This window comes from Castor canadensis, chromosome 5 (genome assembly GCF_047511655.1).
Source record: "Castor canadensis chromosome 5, mCasCan1.hap1v2, whole genome shotgun sequence".
Lineage (NCBI taxonomy): Eukaryota > Metazoa > Chordata > Mammalia > Rodentia > Castoridae > Castor > Castor canadensis.
Window position 1 is genome coordinate 170,597,569 of NC_133390.1, and position 17,880 is coordinate 170,615,448.

At 50.3% G+C, this 17,880-nt stretch overlaps 1 protein-coding gene across 1 annotated transcript in view; it reads right to left on the reverse strand.

Annotated features, from left to right (window-relative positions):
* Nucleotides 1-5,739: 5,739 nt before the first annotated feature.
* The window catches only part of Kcnb1 (potassium voltage-gated channel subfamily B member 1), a 91,140-nt gene continuing 78,999 nt past the window's right edge, over nt 5,740-17,880 (reverse strand). Inside the window, exon 3 of the mRNA XM_020169928.2 lies at nt 5,740-15,920. Coding sequence (XP_020025517.2) covers nt 13,911-15,920 — 2,010 coding nt within the window. The 3' untranslated portion in view covers nt 5,740-13,910. The remainder of the gene's footprint in view (nt 15,921-17,880) is intronic.

Genomic DNA, 17,880 nt, shown 5'->3' on the forward strand with positions numbered 1-17,880 from the left:
TGACCAGACCTACAGATCTACTGCTAGATCTTGTGATTTAATTTCTTTCTTTTTTTTGTGGCATTGGGGTTTGAACTCAGGGCCTCACACTTGCTAAGCAGGTGCTCTACCACTTGAGCCACTCCACCAGCACTTTTTTTGATGGGTTTTTTCAAGATAGGGTCTCGCATACTATTTGCCCGGGGCTGGCTTTGAACTGCAATCCTCCTGATCTCTGCCTCCTGAGTAGTTAGGATTACAGGCCTGAGCCACCAGCGCCCAGAGTGATTTCATTTTTGAATAAAGAGGTACATGCATTGCTGTCACAATTTAAAAATATTTGGTAACTGCCCCTCTACAGAGCGGGCTTCCTTTGTAACCTGTATATTTTATGTTCTGCACCTGGAAGTGTTGTTCTGAGAGAGGCTCTGGGGGCTTCAGCAGGTGTCACGTGGTCCACAATGCACATGGTTTAAGAACCTCTGCATCCATAGGTCACAGTGCTGCCCAGGCTGAAATCTCCTGGAGGGTCAAGCACTGGCCAGAGAGCAGCTCTTAGCGCATGGCCTCTGGACGAGACCCTCAGCGTGGATCGTTGCTTTCTGTCTCTACACCAGCTCTTGTGGGATGGGCACTATTTTTAGCCACACACCTCTCTTGGTCTCTTTTCCATCCACAAGTGCCGTATCTTTTTATTTTTTTATCGGCTGCTTCCTCCCCGAGTTTGTGTGTGCCAATCCCAACTAATAAAAGCCATGGTGGCACACCTGTCATCTCAGCTATTTGGGAAGCATAGATAGGAAGATTGAGGTCCAGGCTGGAGACCCTATTTTAAAAATAATAAAAGCAAAAAGGGCACTCCAGTACCACCAAAATAAATAAATAAATAAATCTGTGATGAACAAAATGTTAAAACTTCAAATAAGTCAGGTCCAGCCCTGCCCTTGTATGCTCCACCTTGAACAGTCTCTTCTCCCTCTTCCTGGCCCTTCCAGAGTGGTTGCCTCATTCTGCAGGTGGGGATACTGAGGCACAGAAGGACAGGCTTCCTTGATGCCAGGTATTGCAAGGCGAGGAGTCAGGTGGTCTGGCTCCTCCCTGTTTCTGAAGCTCTGCCTTCTGCCTGCTGCTTGAGCCTTTGGCAGGGGTGCATCTAGTGACAGCAAAGAAATTTGGGTTAAAGCCCAGTTTTGCCCCTTCCTGGCTGGGAGACCTAGGACAAGTCATCTCAGTGCTGGGCTTCGGTCCCCTTTGCATCTTGTCTTCCTGTCAGAGCTTGTGAGCACAGGGGGGCCGACAGCAGGAGGGCTCAGGAGAGCCCTGGGAGTACAGAGATCCTGGACTGCCCTTCCCTTGTTGGGGATCTCTGATCTGTACATGTGGGTTCTCTGAAGTCCCCTTGCCTGGCTGCGGGGTGGAGTGTAGTCTCCCCTAATTATTATCTCCACAAGTCAGGGACTCTGCTCAAGTCGATGTGTATTCCCAGCACCAAGCAGGAGACCTGGTACACAGCAAGTGCTCAACAAATGTGCATGGGAAGGCAAGAAGGCCTGAAGGAGGGAGGCACATAGAGAAGGGAAAGAAAAAGGAAGCAAGGAAGGGCATCTGAGTTCATCTTAGAATCTCCCTTTTACCCTGGCCGATAGGGTTAAGTGAACAAACAATCTACAGACCAATGGAGTGCTGCCTGGAGACTGGAAAGTTCTCCTCAGTCCTCGTAGGCAGGCCTGAAAGTTGCTGGGATGGCTCCTGGTCCTACACAGCTTATCTCTTTGTGAGGGGCCCAGGGATGGGCTTCTGCCCCCTGCTCAGCTGCCAACAATACAGGGCTTCTGGCATACAAGGTGGGGCCTCAGTGTGCTGATCTGTGAGATGGGACCAGCGCCTCTCAGGGGGGCTGTGAACACCCAGTGCAGACATCGGAGGCTCTCAAATGCTGGCCGGAGACATGCCGTCAGAGTCCAGTGATTTCTCCAGGCCGGTGCAGGGAATGAGAAAAAGCAGGGCAACTGAAGGAGGGTTTCCTAGAAGCAAATGAATTCCACTGGAGACACTGCTGTCCTTGTCGCCCTGGGAGTAAACATTGGCACCTCCTCCGCAGGAACCTTGGTGTGGCAGCTTCCAAAATGCAGAAAGCTTAGAAACCCTTTCCAGACCACTGGACTCCCAAGGAAATCTCTTAGAAGAAATGCACGCACAGCGTGGATGACCCCATCCAGCCAGGCATTCCTTGTTTTGTTCAACATGCAGCAAACTGTTTTTTGTTTTGTTTTTTGGTAGTACTGGGGTTTGAACTCAGTGCCCCATGCTTGCTAGGCAGGTGCTTTTACCACTTGAGCCGCTCCACCAGCTGGGCACTTTTAGCTGAGCACTTCCAGACACCAGAGACACAGCAGTGAACAAAACTGATAAAAAGCCTTCTGTTTGTGGAATTTACATTCTAAGGGAGGGAGATTAACAGTAAACAGAATAAATGCATAAAATAGGATGTGTCAGCAGGTAATAAATGGTGTAGAGAAAAATGAAGCAGGGAAAGGGTGGGTGATAGGGATGTGTGTGTGAGTGTGTGGTCACCAGATTAAAGGGTTGTTGAGAAGTGACATCTGAAGGAGGTGAGGTGGTAAACCATGATGTTTCAGGTAGAAGCATCAGCCAGAGCAAAGGCCCTGGGGTAGAAATGTGCTTTGTGCATTGGAAAATTGACAGGTAGCTGCCGGTGTGTCTGCAGGCAAGTGAGGGAGGAAAATGAGTCCCAAGACAGAGGATCAGAGGAGGGTAGAGGCTGATCCCCACCAGACTGGGTGGGGGAGGAGCAGCACCATTAGGTGGGCTGTGGTGGGTGTGTTTGAGCACTGGAAAACAGCAGGGGCAGAAGAATGGAAGAGACAGGCAGGGGACAGTCAGCAGACGAACAGCTTTGTAGAGCGTGCCAGGAACTTGGAATTCTATTCAACATGTGAAGTTCTGATGATGAAGTGATGTGGTCAGACTGACAGGTGGACAGGGCCCCTTTGGCTACTGTGTTGAGAAGAGCAGGAAACAGGACCAGGTAAAGTGGTACATACCTATAATCTCAGGTACCGTGGAGGCAGGGGTAGGAAGATCACAGTTCCAGCCAAGCCTGGACAAAAAGTTAGCAAGACCCCATCTTAGCAAGCAAGATGGGCCTGGTGGTAAGTGCCTGTAATCCTAGTTACTTAGGAGGTGGAGGTAGGAAGATAAAAAGCAAGAGACCCTATCTAAAAATAAAACTAGAGCGCTTGATGCAAGGCCTGAGTTCAAACTTCAGTACTGCCAAACAAAAACAAACAAACAATGTAAACAAGGTCACGGGCAGAAGTGAGGTGTCCGGTTGGTGGCTTCCTCAACAATTAGGACCTGGACAGCGGTGGCTGAGGCAGTGGAGGGTGAGAAATTCGAGTACAGATCTGTTTTGAAGGCAGATGGGAGGAGCTGCCCGCAGGCCATTCACTCCAGTGCTGGTTGTCACAGCACCGGAGCCTTGCAGTCACCTCACAAGAGGACCCTTGGCAGTGAAGCCTTTCGTGTGCAATCAGAACGACTTCCAAGACAGCCAGGTGCAGAGCAGTGTCTGTGACGTGTCACTAGTGTGGAGAAATGCAAACGTGCCACCCATTCCTGTGTGTGTGCGTGCGTGTGTGTGTACATGTGTGCGCGTGCGTGCGTGTGCGTGAAAACCCGCTCTGGAAGGGGAGGCACATGAGAGAGACCTAGTCACAGTTAATGACCTCAGGGATGGGGACAGGACCCAGAGGGAAATGGCTGAGTTTGGATTTCGTCCCTCCCAGGCGATTCTCCTCTGGAGGTGAGTCTGTCCCTGGGACAGATGGTTTTTCTGCAGTCATTTTGGTGTTGGTGGCCTCCAGTGGTAGAGCCAGGGTCTTGGGGGAGCGCGGCTTACAGCTCACAGAGAACACCTGCCCTAAACATTGGCGCTACCGAGGCGGAGACGCTCCCATCTCTTACAAAATGTAGTAAAATCGTGTTTGGGAGGGAAGATCTTTATCCTGAGATGATGTGTTTGGCGCATCCTTTGTCCTGCTAGGTGATGGTGATCGTTTGCCTCACGGCAGTTCCTTTTGGCTTGTTTTTGTTTTTGGTGGTACTGGGATTTGAACTCAAGGGCCTTGCCTCCAGCCTTTTTTGTGTTAGTTATTTTTCAAATAGGGTCTTGAGCTTTTTGCCCAGGCTGGCCTCCATCTGTGGTCCTTCCAATGTCTGCCTCCTGGGATTACAGACATGCACCCCTGTACCTGGCCATTTGTTCGTTTGTTTGTTTTTGTCTCCTGCTGTAGTCTGGGCTGGCCTCAAACTCACTGTGTAGGGCAGTCACTTTTTTAATACTTAGCAAAATAGCAAGGCTCGCACACTTCTCCAAACCGAATGGGAAATTTGACTAGGCTATGACGACACTCTAAGACCCTAAAACTAACTCTTTCCACTAATCTCACTACACAGGGTTCAGAATGTAGTGATTTAGACACATGTCCCCGGGATAGGGCTGTGCTCAGGGGTAAAGTGCTTGCCTAGCATGCATGAGGCCCTGGGTTCCACCCCTGGCACTGCAAAAATTAAATAAATACAACTAACAATTAAACAAGATACACCCCTCGGATCTCTGATACTTTTCCCAGGAGAGGTGGAATTCCGTCTTAATTTAGTGACTTACCATCAGCCAGGAGAAGTGGGTGGGGTCATTAGTGTCTGGCTTCTGAGACGAGGCCACAAAGGCACGGTGGCTTCCTCCTTGCTCCCTCATTCGGATCATTCACTCTGGGGGAGCCAGCTGCAATGCATAAGGAAACTGAAGAGCCCTATGCAGAGGGCCACCACCAGCCACCAAGGAGCCAGGGGGCCAGCAGGCTGCAGCCATCATGACAGTGTTCCCAGGGAGATCCCAGGCAGAGCCACCCAGTCAAACTGAACTCCTGGCCCTTGACAGCCATGGGATGCCAATGCTTTGAGTCTCTGGGTGGTGGGTAATTTGTCACATAGCAAAAGAAAATGAATACTGATTTCTTCCAACCCTTTTAGTGACCACAGAGACCGCAAAGGCCTGTGGCGGAGGTTGGCCACATATGTGCTTCACTCAGCCAGTGCAGGGCCGAAGCAACTAGAATTTGTAGTAGGGTGTGATGGCCACACCTGTAATCCCGGCACTCGGGAGAATTTCAGGTTCCAGGCCAGCCTGGGTCACATAGCAAGAACCTGTCTTAAAAAAAAAAAAGGAATTTGTTGTTAACCCTTAAAAGTTGAGATAATTCCCATAAGAATCTACATTTCTGACTTCTCTTAAAAGAGGATGCTGGTATCCCTAGGTGGTAATCCCACTGGAGGTGGATAGTGTGTGTTCTTCAGTGGGCCACACTCACCACCATTCCCTGATGTCTCTCCCTAGGTTGCTTTTTTTTTTTTTTTTGGCATCCCTGGGTGGGCTCAAACACTAGGTTGCTTTACTCATTTGTGTCACCTGCTTGGCTCCTGTAGGCATGTGAGCATCTATGTTTTGGCAAGGTTGACATAAGAGCCATTGTCCAGTGTTGGGCTTCGCTCCATGAACATAGCACGGGCTGGGTTGCCACTGACTTGTGTATCCAGGTGTATCCATGCCCTCACTCTTCAGTGACAACACCAGTGCTGCCCCTCCAGGTCCCCAGGCTTCCAGATTCAGGCCTCCTAGCCAACCTTCCCACCCTGCTTCCCAGAGCCCTCCAGGAAATAAACCAAACACAAGCAAGCTCATTTTTCTCCATACCTTTTATTGAACTCTGCAGACTTTGTTAAGGGACCATTTGCTTGAAAATTCTTAAACATTTGGACATATTGTACAAGACAGGACAGCAGCCAGAGGCCACACAAGGGTCACGAGTCCATCTTACCACATGCATAAAAAGACACTGGGATTTTTGTTGTTTCTGTGTGTGTGTGAGTATGTGAGTGTGTGTGTAAGGACTAGAGACATTGTCAACTGATGAGAGATGAACAGGACCCAGGAACGTGACCCGAGGAAAGGAGCAGCTGAGGACACTGGTCGTTTATGGCTAATATGATTGGCTTGGCCCCCTGCAAGCGTGGGGCAATCAGAATGGCTTTGCTGGCAGAAAAGCCCCGAGCTCACACCATGGGTTTGTGGGAGAGGCCTCAGGATCTGAGCTGATGGGATTGAGGCACATGCTACCATGGAGGGCTTTGGGGCTCAGAGGAAAAGAGGCCCTCGCGTGCAGCTGCACTCCCACGGCTCAGCAAATGTGATGCAGTTCCAGACCTGCAAGTCCCAGATCGAGGGAAACCCCACTTCAGACCCTTGGCTCAGCCCACTGACAGACCTCTGAGATCTCCCTGTGAGCTGAAGTAGAACTTGCAGGGCAGGGGAGTGAGAAGGGGGCAGGGCTGCCCCTAGGCCCCTGGGACTGAGGCCCTGAGTGGACTGTGGTCCTGTTCAGCTTGGGGCCTGCAAACCTCAAATGTGGACCTCACTGTGACCCAGACAGGGTTAGTGGGGGCAGTTAGGGGCTTCAGCGAGGGGAGGAGGCTTCCATTTCTCCTTCCTTTCCAGTTAGCAGCACCTTCAGCCAGGTAAGAATTCATTACCTTCGTCACACCTTCAACCAGCCATCTGCTCACTCGGACATCACTTACAGGGACTCATTGGCACAACACATAAGTCCACCACCTCTGTGTGCCCAGGATGGATGACCCTGGGTTGTCTGCCCTTGATCTTGGACTGAAGCCAAGACAGGTCTGGAGAGAAAGGGAGCTGCTGCCCCTTCCTCACTATACCCAATTCTTGAATGTCAAGCTCATTTCAGAGAGAGTCCTAAACCTGAGGGGCAGGGGCCATAAATAGTGTCATAGAGGAGTCAGAGCCTCATGGACTGTGCTACTGCCCCTTCCTTCCAGATCCAGCTGATCTCAGTGAGACAGGGAGTACAGCTGACCCATGTATGGCCTGGAGCACATCCTAAGGGGACAAAATGGGGCGTTCCCCACATTTCCCTGGACCTATTGCACTGTGGCCTCATACCTGAATCCATTTCTGCAGAGCCACGGCCTCCGTGGGGCGAGAGCTTACAGACCGGTTTGTTTTATTTGGTTTTGGGGGAGGGCAGCTGCTGTCTGCCCACCCACACCCATTAGCCTGCTTCACCTTGCACAAACGCCTAAGACCATCATGCCCTTGTAGGGGAGGGGGCTCTCAAACCTCTTTGCATGCTCTGCTGGGAGGAGGCCAGAGCCAGGCCCGCTGGGGTGGAGGTGGGCAGCAGGCTTTCTGCTGGGAGGCTGCTGGAGCCTCCTTCTGCTGTAAACAGACTAGGAGTGTCTCTTGTAGCCTCTCTGGATTTACTTTGTGGGCGGAGGTTTTCAAAGATCTTGAATAGGATATCCTGTTTGATTGAATGGAAAAGAAGCCCTTTCGGAATGGTGCCTAGGCAGTGGCTGGCTGGCTCGTGGGTGGATTACTGCGTCTCTGAGGGCACAGGGATGGACAGAGGGCTGAAGCACCGTGGCATGGCCAGCCAGAGATGGGGACTCTGCGGCTGCTCCTCGGCTGGCCTGGGGAAGAGTAGCAAGAGTCTCACTCCACTGTGGTACCTGCTAGGCAATTGGGGATCGCTTGGATGAGCGACTGACAGCATCACTGAACTTGCTCTAGGCACGGAGCAGAAGGAAGGGAGTTCCCTACTGTCATCTTCCTGCTTCGACCTCCATGACAGTTCCAGGTCCTAGACTGTGAGCTCCTGCTAACTGTGCTCTGTGCCCTTAGCCCAGTGGCTGGAGCCGCTAACCAGATGTTCTTTCCCCTTGTCCCTCCCACACACACCTACACACATGCACCCACACACCAGAACGGAATTCTCTTGATTTTTCGGTCCGGTTCCTGTGCAATTCCAGGGCTGTTGGCAACACCCACCTGGCATACTGTTTAGCCTCCCTTTCGACAACAGCGGGGCACGGAGCCCCTTGGCCCGCCCATAACATTGGGTTCTGTGAGCAGACAGCCAATGAGGACTGCCTTAATGTGAGCTAAAGTGGCTGTCCTGGCCCTCTCACTTAAGAGCACCTGTCACAGATCCGCACTTGCTGTCATTGGCAGCTGGTGGTCTCTTCTCCAGGCTAACCACCTGCTCCATCCACTGCTGGCCACTTTTTCAGGAACTTTGTGGGGATGCACAGTGTTAGGGATAGGAGAGGAGAAGCTCTGCTGGACTAACAGAGCCTCTTACAGGTTCAATTCTTCAGTAGCCACTTGGAAGGTTCTGGAGAAATTCCAGATTAAGACAGTAACAGGGATGGTGGCCTGACACCCAAACTGCACAACCTTCTTCCTGATGATACAACCACAGGCCACGGAGTTTGCTTCTCTGGGCATTGAACCTAGGAAACTACTGGAGTGGAGGAGGGCAATTATTTTTCTTTTTGTTATTCTTATGCAAAAAGTTTTTTTTTTAAAATATTATGTATAATTTGGTTCTGGTTCAAACCAGATTACAAGGAATTTTAGGGGAAAACACTGAACAGGGTTACAGTCTAGAACAAAAAGTTAATATTTGGGCTAGCCTCTCCTTGGGTTGATCTGGTAGGGACAGTCATTGCATATGGGGGTTTCTGGTTTGGCTCAAATCTCTGATTCTTCCTCATGGCTGAGGGGCAGGCAGGTGGGAATGGGTACAAACTGGAGCTGGCCTGGCATGCTCTCCGTGTCCCATATGAATCCCTGGATGAAAATCCCTTTCCGCTCAAAACCCTGCTCTGGGAGAGATGGCCTTTGCCTACCGAGGCTGAAAATCACCTCCTGTGGAATTAATTCCAGGACAGTCCAAGAACTCTCCAAAGCTTGGGTAGGTGGAAGCTGGAAAAATACCATGGCCCTTGCCACACATCTTTTGCTTGGTGGAGCCAGGCAGCTGGAAAGGGAAGGAACTATGAGCTAGCAGTTTCTGGGGACATTTCTCCCCAGCGTTTGGTGGCAGAGTATCCAGCCACTGTTTCTTGGTGAGGCTCCAAGACCCAGACGTTCTGATATTTGCAAGCCCATGAACGTGCTCAGACCTTCAGGTCTGATTGGTGGTACTGGGGCGTGGGTGCTGGACATGGGGGCAGTCAGCCAAGAGGGACCACGGAGGGTTCTGGATCTCAGATGCCAGCATCCAGTTTGCTTGTATGAGGTTTTGGTTCCAAGATCTCTGGGATGAGAAAACTCAGTCCGTTGAGCTCCCTGGGGGATATAAGGGCTGAGCTCAAGCAGCCCGCGTTCCATCCTGCTTTTGGAGACTCCCTGCATCTCACCCTGAACTTGTGCCCTGGATTCTTAAAAGTAACGAGTAGGAGAAACACACAGACCAGACGAAGAAAGACACACACTTCCTGACACCAGGAAATTGCTGCACCAGGAAGTTAGACCCCAAAGTTTTCCTACCCCCAGAAAATCAGAATCCAAAGAAAGGAAAAATAATGGGACAATGGCAGGAAATGAAAAAGACCCCAAAACATCAGCTATGACAAGAACCAACACTGAAACTCCTAAAATATTACACAAGAAAGTGGACTAAATTGCCCTATTAGAAATTTGCTAAAAAATACATAATATATATGTATATTATCTGAACAAAAAATAGACTGCTCTGAGACATTCTGTGATGTCGTCACATATCAGATGTTTCTAGAGCCACAAAAATGGCAACAGAAAGTGCAGAGGTAACTCTTATTTCTAGGTGTGGCCAGGGCTGGTTTGGGTGACCAGCATTTGGATGCTGTCACCTAAGCAAGGGATCCGGGCTGCAAGCTTTCCATTCCCTGGTTGGGGACGCACAGCCTGCTTCCCAGCTACAGAAAAACCAAAACCAAAACCAAAGCAAAAAACATTCCCCAAGGCTCCTGTCCGGTAGGCTCTTCTTTGCGCCCTCCTTGGATTCAGAGTTACTTGATTTGAAAAGCCTAGGGTTATGTTGCTTGAAACTAGTTGGCAGAGAAATGAGGAAAGGACAGAGAGAGACCCGGCTTCAGTGACCCTTGTCGGTGGTGGATTGAAAATCCCCTTGGTCATGGACTAGAGGATCCAGCCATGACTGGAATGAAACAGAAATGCACAATAGTTACAAATATCAACGCTGTGTTACAGTTTCACAGAATCAAATTCCATTGTGTTTCTTCTTAGAAAAGGTTCTTATTGGGAGAAAGGGCAGAGACAGGGGCTACAGTTACCAAGACTTGGGGGGACGTGGAGGGGAGGTGGGGAGTCAGTCTGAAGGGGTTTGTGTCACTGGCGTTGTCTGGACAGCCTCTCGGGAGCTTGGTTTTCTCTCTTCTTCTTCCTTCTCCATTGATCAGGAATGATCTCTTTAGAGAGAGGAGCTTCATGGAGCAAATGTTCTTTGCTCTTTTTTCTTTCCCTTTAAAGTGTGCTTAAGATAGAATTCCTAAAGAAGGCACGAAAAGTCTACTGCACCCAAGACCTGCTGTTTTCTCACACCCAAAGAGAAAAAGGTGAAGCCGCTACTTTGTCCACCTCTCTCCGGCCGCTCACATTCCCCTCGCATGGTGGGGACACACAGCTGCCTGGTTCTGGGCCCTTTTTGACAAAGTCAAAGTTGGAGCTCAAGTTCAACTGGATTCAGACAAGTTCCACCGAATTCACCAAAGGGACTAGGTATCTGAGTGCCTCCAGCCCCTAGCTCCATTGACTTGAGTTGACCTTGCTCTGGTTGGTTCAGCAATGGGTGGAAATGGACTATGACGTTCAAACAGCCTTGCCTCTTCTCTGCCGAGACCCGTCCGCCAAGTTTAGCTTCTCAGGAGGGACCCTCAGGTAGATTTCCTGGTGCACGTACATGTGTGTTCACAGGTACAGGGCAGGTGCACACCTATTAAAATCTGGGTATGTTCTTTTTGGCAGGTGGAGGGGCTGAGAGAATTTATAATACTCTGTTTGGAGTTGAGCACAGGGTAGAAGCTATATTCCCACAATACATACACACACGAGTAAAAGAAAAAAAAAACAACAGAATACTTTCTAAGCATAGTATATGCTGAATTTCAACGGTTCTGTTTCTATAAGAACTCTATAGGGCTCTGGCTTTTAAGCCGGGAAAGGTAGGTTCTTAATGATACTTCTGAATTCATCCTTCAAAAGTGACTCAATAAAATGCTACTTTAAGGTCAGACAAAATACACGCAAAAAGGAGGGCCAGGTTTTATACGACACAAGGCGAAAGGGCCTTTGGTTACAAGGAGAGTTGCACCACTTGGTTATTAGTTAAAAGAAAGAAAGAAAGAAAGAAAGAAAGAAAGAAAGAAAGAAATCCTTTCAATCTGTACATTTCTCATCTGCTTCAACCTACAAATGAAATGCCTTGATCTGAAGAAGGGGTGGGGTGGAGAATCCCTTCTTGCTATATATGGCTATATTTAAACATATTCACTTTCCTGATATGTAAAATAGACTATATTATCATAGTAATTTTTACAGATAACATCAGCTCTAAAAATATCTGAATCAGAAATCACAACTATTTACTTTTATCAAAAAGCATTTGTTTGTTTTCCCTGAATTTTCACATTTGTGCTGATGTGGACATAAATGTGAGAAAAACAAAGAGACACGGAAGATGGCCAACAGAGAGCTGTCCCACGGTCATTGCTCAACAGGCCCCCGCCTGGACTGTGCTCACTCAGCATAGAGCTCTGGAAACGTGGTTACTTCCTGTCGCTGGGGCGTCCACCAGCACACGGCGACCTCACCCTCTCCTTGCCTCAGTCCCTTTGCATTTGCTGTGTGAAAACTCTGAAGATACCTAGCAGGAATCAAGTTCATGTTTTCTCTGATAACACAGCAAATAGGAGCTCCAGTGGCACAGCCGGTTAGCGTGTGGTACTTATATGACAACACGGCAAACAGCCCAGGTCCTTGGAGATGCTGAGAACTGGTGTGAACTGGGTTCATATACAGGGAACACACATTTTTAAGGATGGTGGAATGACCCCATGTCATCATACCTGTGACAGGTGGCCCAACCCCATGCCAGTGAGTGAAGGGTGGGCAGAACAACTCTGGGATAATCGCGAACTGATGGGTGGGTCGTGACGTTGTACTATAGGGTAGAGCAGCAACAAATTATCCTAAAGACAGGTGAACCAACCCCATGTCTATGCTCCATCAAGAAGACATGCCTGTCACTGTCATTGTCTTGAGGACAGGCAGGACTTGTGACTCACCCATCAATGTCAGATTCAGAGGGCAACATGGCTCTCCGGACCACACACAGGCAGACCAGTCATAACATGGCGTGTTTTCTGACAGACGAGTCAACACCATCATGCTGTGTTAACCAGTGCTTCAACCCAGTGTCACCAAGCAGTTGCCAACAACACTGTGCCATTGGACTACAAGCAGGCAGGAGACATGCCAGGTCATCACACTAGAACAGGACAGCAACACCAAGAAATACAGGGAACCGCTCAGGATGCACACAGATACTTATTGCTTTTGTCGGTACTGCCTGCCTTGGTGGCTGCAGGAACAAGCACTGAGCTTTGAGGACAGACCATGACACTGGGAACACCGAGGGCTGGTGGATGAGAAAGAGGACAGGATGAAACACCCACTGCCCAGCCGTCACTGCCCTTCTGACATGTGCCATCTCCAGTACCAGTGACTTAAAGAGAGGCCTTGCCGGAGGGCCGAGGTCCCCGCCTGACCAAAGAGGGGCAGAGACGAGCTCTAGAGGGGCAGGGAGGAGCCCCCAGGCTCTGATATGGTGACAGTGCAACTCACTGTCACAACCCAACTGCAGTGCCAACAAGGGACCCATGGGAGATCGTGCTTGTTTTAAAGTGCAAGATGTTGACACTGTCCCTGGTAAACCTAGTTTTGAAAAACATAAAGTGCTTTTTATTAACTTTTTGATTAGCTGGGATACCACAGGAAACAAAAAAGAATTTCTACCATAGTAGGCGCTTTCCCCGCCGTAGCCGGAAGGAGCCAAAAGTCTGCACAGGGCTTTTCAATGAGGGGTGGTGTTTGTTTTCTTTTTCTTTCATTTTTGCAGGTAAAAAAGGAAATTAGATTTTTTATTCTGTTGTTCAGTTATGCACAGTCTCTTTGAGTAAGCTGTTTCTTTTCCATATTTGACGCTTGCGTATCTTTTGAGTCTAAACTAGAGACATACAGAGAGTGTTTTCTTCCTATAAGCCCTAAAGCAACACTCAGAGTTCTTCCCCTGGCAGCATGTCACCTTCTGAACTTGTCCCACATCGCCAGGGGGCAGTGAGAATGGAGTACAAATGGTGCAACTCACCCTGATGATATCTCAAAATAAAACCACAGGTTCTACTGAATACTGCAGTCAGGAAGTCATTTCCTAAGGGTTTTGCGCTGGCACCGTGGCTTATGGGGCAGATTTCTCCATGACACTAGCGTTCCCTGTAGCCTTCTTGTGCCATCTAGCCAGGAGGTGATGGACAGGTGTTCCTAGAAATGGTTGGGCCACACAGAATACCAAATTGGTCAACCCACTCAGTCCACACCAGCCACTAGCTCCAGTGGCCTCCTCCTTCTGCACCCAGGAGGGATGGAGCCGTTGTCCCCAGAGGCTGTGATGGAGGACTGTGAGAGAGAATGGGCAACAGATGGCCTGGGGTGGGTTGAAATGGTGATAGTGGTGACCGTGAGCTCTGGTCTTACCATCATCTAAAGAGCAGAGTTGTTACTACATGTCCCCATGGCTTGCCAATTTCATGCCTGTGGACTTGTTTGGGCTCTCCAGGTCTGTGGGAGCCTTCTCTGGAGCCTCTCCCTCTGCCTGGGGGCTTCGCAGGGCCTTTCTGTTTCCAGGTTCATGCAGAAAAGCTCTGTGGCTGCAGGCAAGCCCCCATCCTTGGACCTCACCCTCGAGTCCCCCTCCGAGGGGTGTTCAGATGCTCTGCTCCCGCGTGCTCCCGTGGGCTCCCCCTCCGGGCAGCACACGCACGTCAGGGGAGATGTGGTTCTCAAGTTTGTACTTTTCCTGAGCTGCGGGGCCCTTTCCCGTCAGCCCCACTGCCGAGTAGATACAGTTCTGCCTTAGGAACTTAGGGGAGGTGGGTAAGGGGGAGCTTTCAAAGTGGTTCTTTTCTGACCTGGCCCCGACACTGAACTTGGGGCTGGTGCTCCCATGGAGGCTCTTGGGAGGGCTGGAGTCCACGCTGTAGAGCAGCTGTCCCTCGTCATCTGTGTCTGCGTCAATATACTGGTGGACGCCTGCCTCAAAGTTGAATGCTATTGCTGGGTGTTTCTCGGGTGACCGGGGGGGTGTCCTAGCACTTGCTGTGGTGTAGACGGAGGACTCTGGGCTCAGTACAGGCTTGTCCAAGAGCGAGGCACACTCCAGTCCTGCGACAGCGGCCGCAGCACCCCCTCTGTTCCTGAGAGGGTCGTGATACATCCCCAGAACGGGGAGCAGTGGGCCGGGGTCGCCCGGCATGAAGTTAACCTTAAGTGCCCGGAGTTTCAAGGGGTTGCTGGTCTTCATAGAACTCTTGGGGCTCTCGATGAAGAAACTAGAGCGATGGCTGGCATCGGGGGTTGGGGAGGGGTTGGCCTCCATGAGTCTACTGCCACTGGTCCCCAGAGCTCCCCGCCAGCCCACCTCTGGAACTGTGCTGGCCCCAGACTTGCTGGGGAGTGATGCCAGAGGGCTGTGGGAGAACCTGGTGGCCTCAGGGAAGTCTGTGGCACAGCTGATGAAACTGTCGATGCTCGACATACTTCTCATGTCGATGACTCCTTCCGTGCGGGTGGGCAGAGGGGCGACAGGGCTGGGGATGCTCTCCATTTCAAGCTCTTCCTTTGGCTTGCTCTGTGGTGCTGAGTCCTTGGTGTTGAGGATGGGTTGGGACTGGGTCTTGACCATCTTGTTGTACATGTCCTCCAGCTGTTGGACGTTCAAATGCTGAGGACTAGAAGATGATCTGACCTTCTCAGGGGACCCTTGCTCCTTGGTTTCAAAGGACTTACTTGAGCTGGTTTCAGACAGGGTCCTCTTTGTCCATTTCCACTTGCTGGGAGACAAGTGGTTATCTGGAACTTTATCCTTCTTATTGTCCCCGTTTTTCTCAACCACGACATCTACCATCTCAGTACTCCGGGCAAAGGCATCCTTCAAGTTCATGGAGACAATGCTGCCGTTCCTCTTGGCTCGCTCCAGGGCCTCCCTTCGCTTGATGGCTTTCTCCTGCCTCTTCTGCTCCTTGTAGAACTCGGAGAAGTTATTGACGATGATGGGGATGGGAAGAGCGATCACCAGGACCCCCGCGATGCAGCAGAGCCCCCCCACGATTTTCCCCAGGAGAGTTTTGGGGTAGATGTCTCCATATCCAACTGTCGTCATGGTGATGGTGGCCCACCAGAAAGAGGCCGGGATGCTCTTGAACTTGGTGTCATCCTCATCCTTCTCAGCAAAGAAGACGAGACTGGAGAAGATCATGATGCCCATGGCGAGGAAGAGGATGAGGAGCCCTAGCTCGTTGTAGCTCCTGCGTAGGGTGAAGCCCAGGGACTGGAGGCCGGTGGAGTGGCGTGCGAGCTTGAGGATACGCAGAATACGCATGATTCGGAAGATCTGGACCACACGGCGCACATTCTGGAACTGCAGCACGCTCTTGTTGGACTCCGTGAGGAAGATGGTGACATAGTAGGGCAGGATGGCCAACAGGTCGATGGCGTTGAGCGGGCCCTTGAAGAACTTCCACTTCTTGGGCGAGGACAGGAACCGCAGCAGGTACTCCATGGTGAACCAGGCGATGCATACAGCCTCCACGTGGGCCAGCTGCGGGTTGTCTGTGCTCTGGCCGAACTCATCCAGGCTCTGCAGCTCGGGCAGTGTGTTGAGTGACAGGGCGATGGTGGAGAGGACGATGAACATGATGGAAATGATGGCCAGGATCTGCGAGGGGCAGAGAGAGACTCCGTCATCACCCGCCCGAGGCTGACACTGGCACTTTCTCATCTCACCGGCCTCCCAGTGACTGATTGTTTCAGCTCTAAAGATAATTAATTCAAGTCCACTCACTGGAAAGCTGTGAAAACTGAGGCCAGACAACTGGAATGATTTCAGGTTAATCAGCAAGCCCAGGGGCCATCAACCTTTTTTCTTTTTCTTTCTTTTTGCCATGACTAGGGTTTGAACTCAGGGCTTTGCCCTTGCTGGCATGGGCTCTACCACTCAAATCACACCTTAGTCCTTTTGCTTTTAGTTTGTCTCTCAGATAGGGTCTTGTGTTCTTGTCAGGGCCAACACTGGACAGAGATCCTCCTACCTATGCATCCCGAGTAACTGGAAATACAGGCATTCACCACCATACCCAACCTTGGCAAACTTTTTCTATAATGAACCAGAGTGTAGAGACTTTGCATTCTCTGTTGCAACAACTCAACTCTGCAACTGTAGCGGGAAAGCAGTTTGGATAACACATGAATGAAAGGGCAGAGCTATGTTTCAATAAAACTTTATTTACAAAATTGGAGAGTGTGCTGAATTTTACCTTCAGGCCATAGTTTGCTGATTCCTGACCTAGACAGTGTCTCCCTGTGCAGCCCAGACTGGCCTCAAGTTGGAGATCCTCCCAACTCGAGGAGCTTTCCAGGCCCTTATCTCACTCTTAAAACATCCCCATTAAGTACCATTGGCTCCACTGACCGGAGGGAAGACTTGGGTTCCGTAGCTAGGAAGCAGCAAGGCCAGGATTTTAACCCAGGTCCGTCTGACCCCTGAGTACGAGCTTTTAAACTGTGTTAAAATCCGATGGAAGGACCCTTTTGCTAGAAAAATACCCAACACACAAGCTCTTGTGGGTGACTTGCAGGGAGGCACAGATGTCCTCGACCCACGTGATTAACTTCTGGTTGGAACTAAGAACTTTTGGGCCTGAGAACTGTGACTTCCTGACCACTAAGTCCCCCAGATCAAGATGAGGGCTCAGACCAGAGAAAGAACTCAATGAATGCTTGATTTCAATTCATAGAATGCAGGCCACAAGTAATAAATTGCTCTGCGGGTCTTTTTTCCCAAACTTACAAATTCAATCACATGACTTCTCTGTTTAATGTCTCCAGCACTCCTTGGAACAAAAATCTAAACCCCTACACCTGTCACCTGTCTACTGCTCTGCCCTGTCTTCTTTTTGGAGATCTGCCCCACCTTGCTGAAGGGGTGGGCTGCTGCTGACTGGGCCACAGGTGGACAGAAAATCCAGGCTGAGCCAATCCATGTACTGGGCTCAGTCAACCCACCTGGGATAATTTGTGCTCAGAGTGAGTCCCAGCATAAACAGTCGAGTACAGGATGGGAAGCCCTGAATTAAATGGTCAAGTAGAACCTCACTTGACCCAGTGTCATGATAAGCCCAAGCCCCAAGAGGACAGAGAGGCCATAAAAAAAAAAAAAGTCAGAGAAAGCACACCGTTCAAGAGAAGCCAGAGAGTGAAGGGTGGTGGTGGGGGGGGGCGGGGCTTTGGGTGTCCTAATAGGGTGTGGAGGGCAGAAGTTAGGAGCTCGGGTTCTGGTGTCACCTGTTTGGATTCCCATGCCTCAACTCTGCCTCTTCCTTACTTTAGACAGCTCATTTGATCTCTCTAAGCCTGGGTTTCCCCATTTGTGAAATGGACTGTGCTGATTCCATGCCATCACACATGCAGTGCTCAAGGTGGTGTCTGAAAAATCTCAGCTCTCATGCCAGGGCAATGTCTCCGTCCACAGTGCTCTGCCAGCTCAGGCCACCCCACCTCCTAGGGCCCACTGGTCTTTGCTTCCTGCCCTTGGCTGGCACTGCCTGCTGTACCCCATTAAGTGAACCTCCTTGCCATGTGAAGTTTCTGGTCCTTGTGACAAATACCCAACACACAGA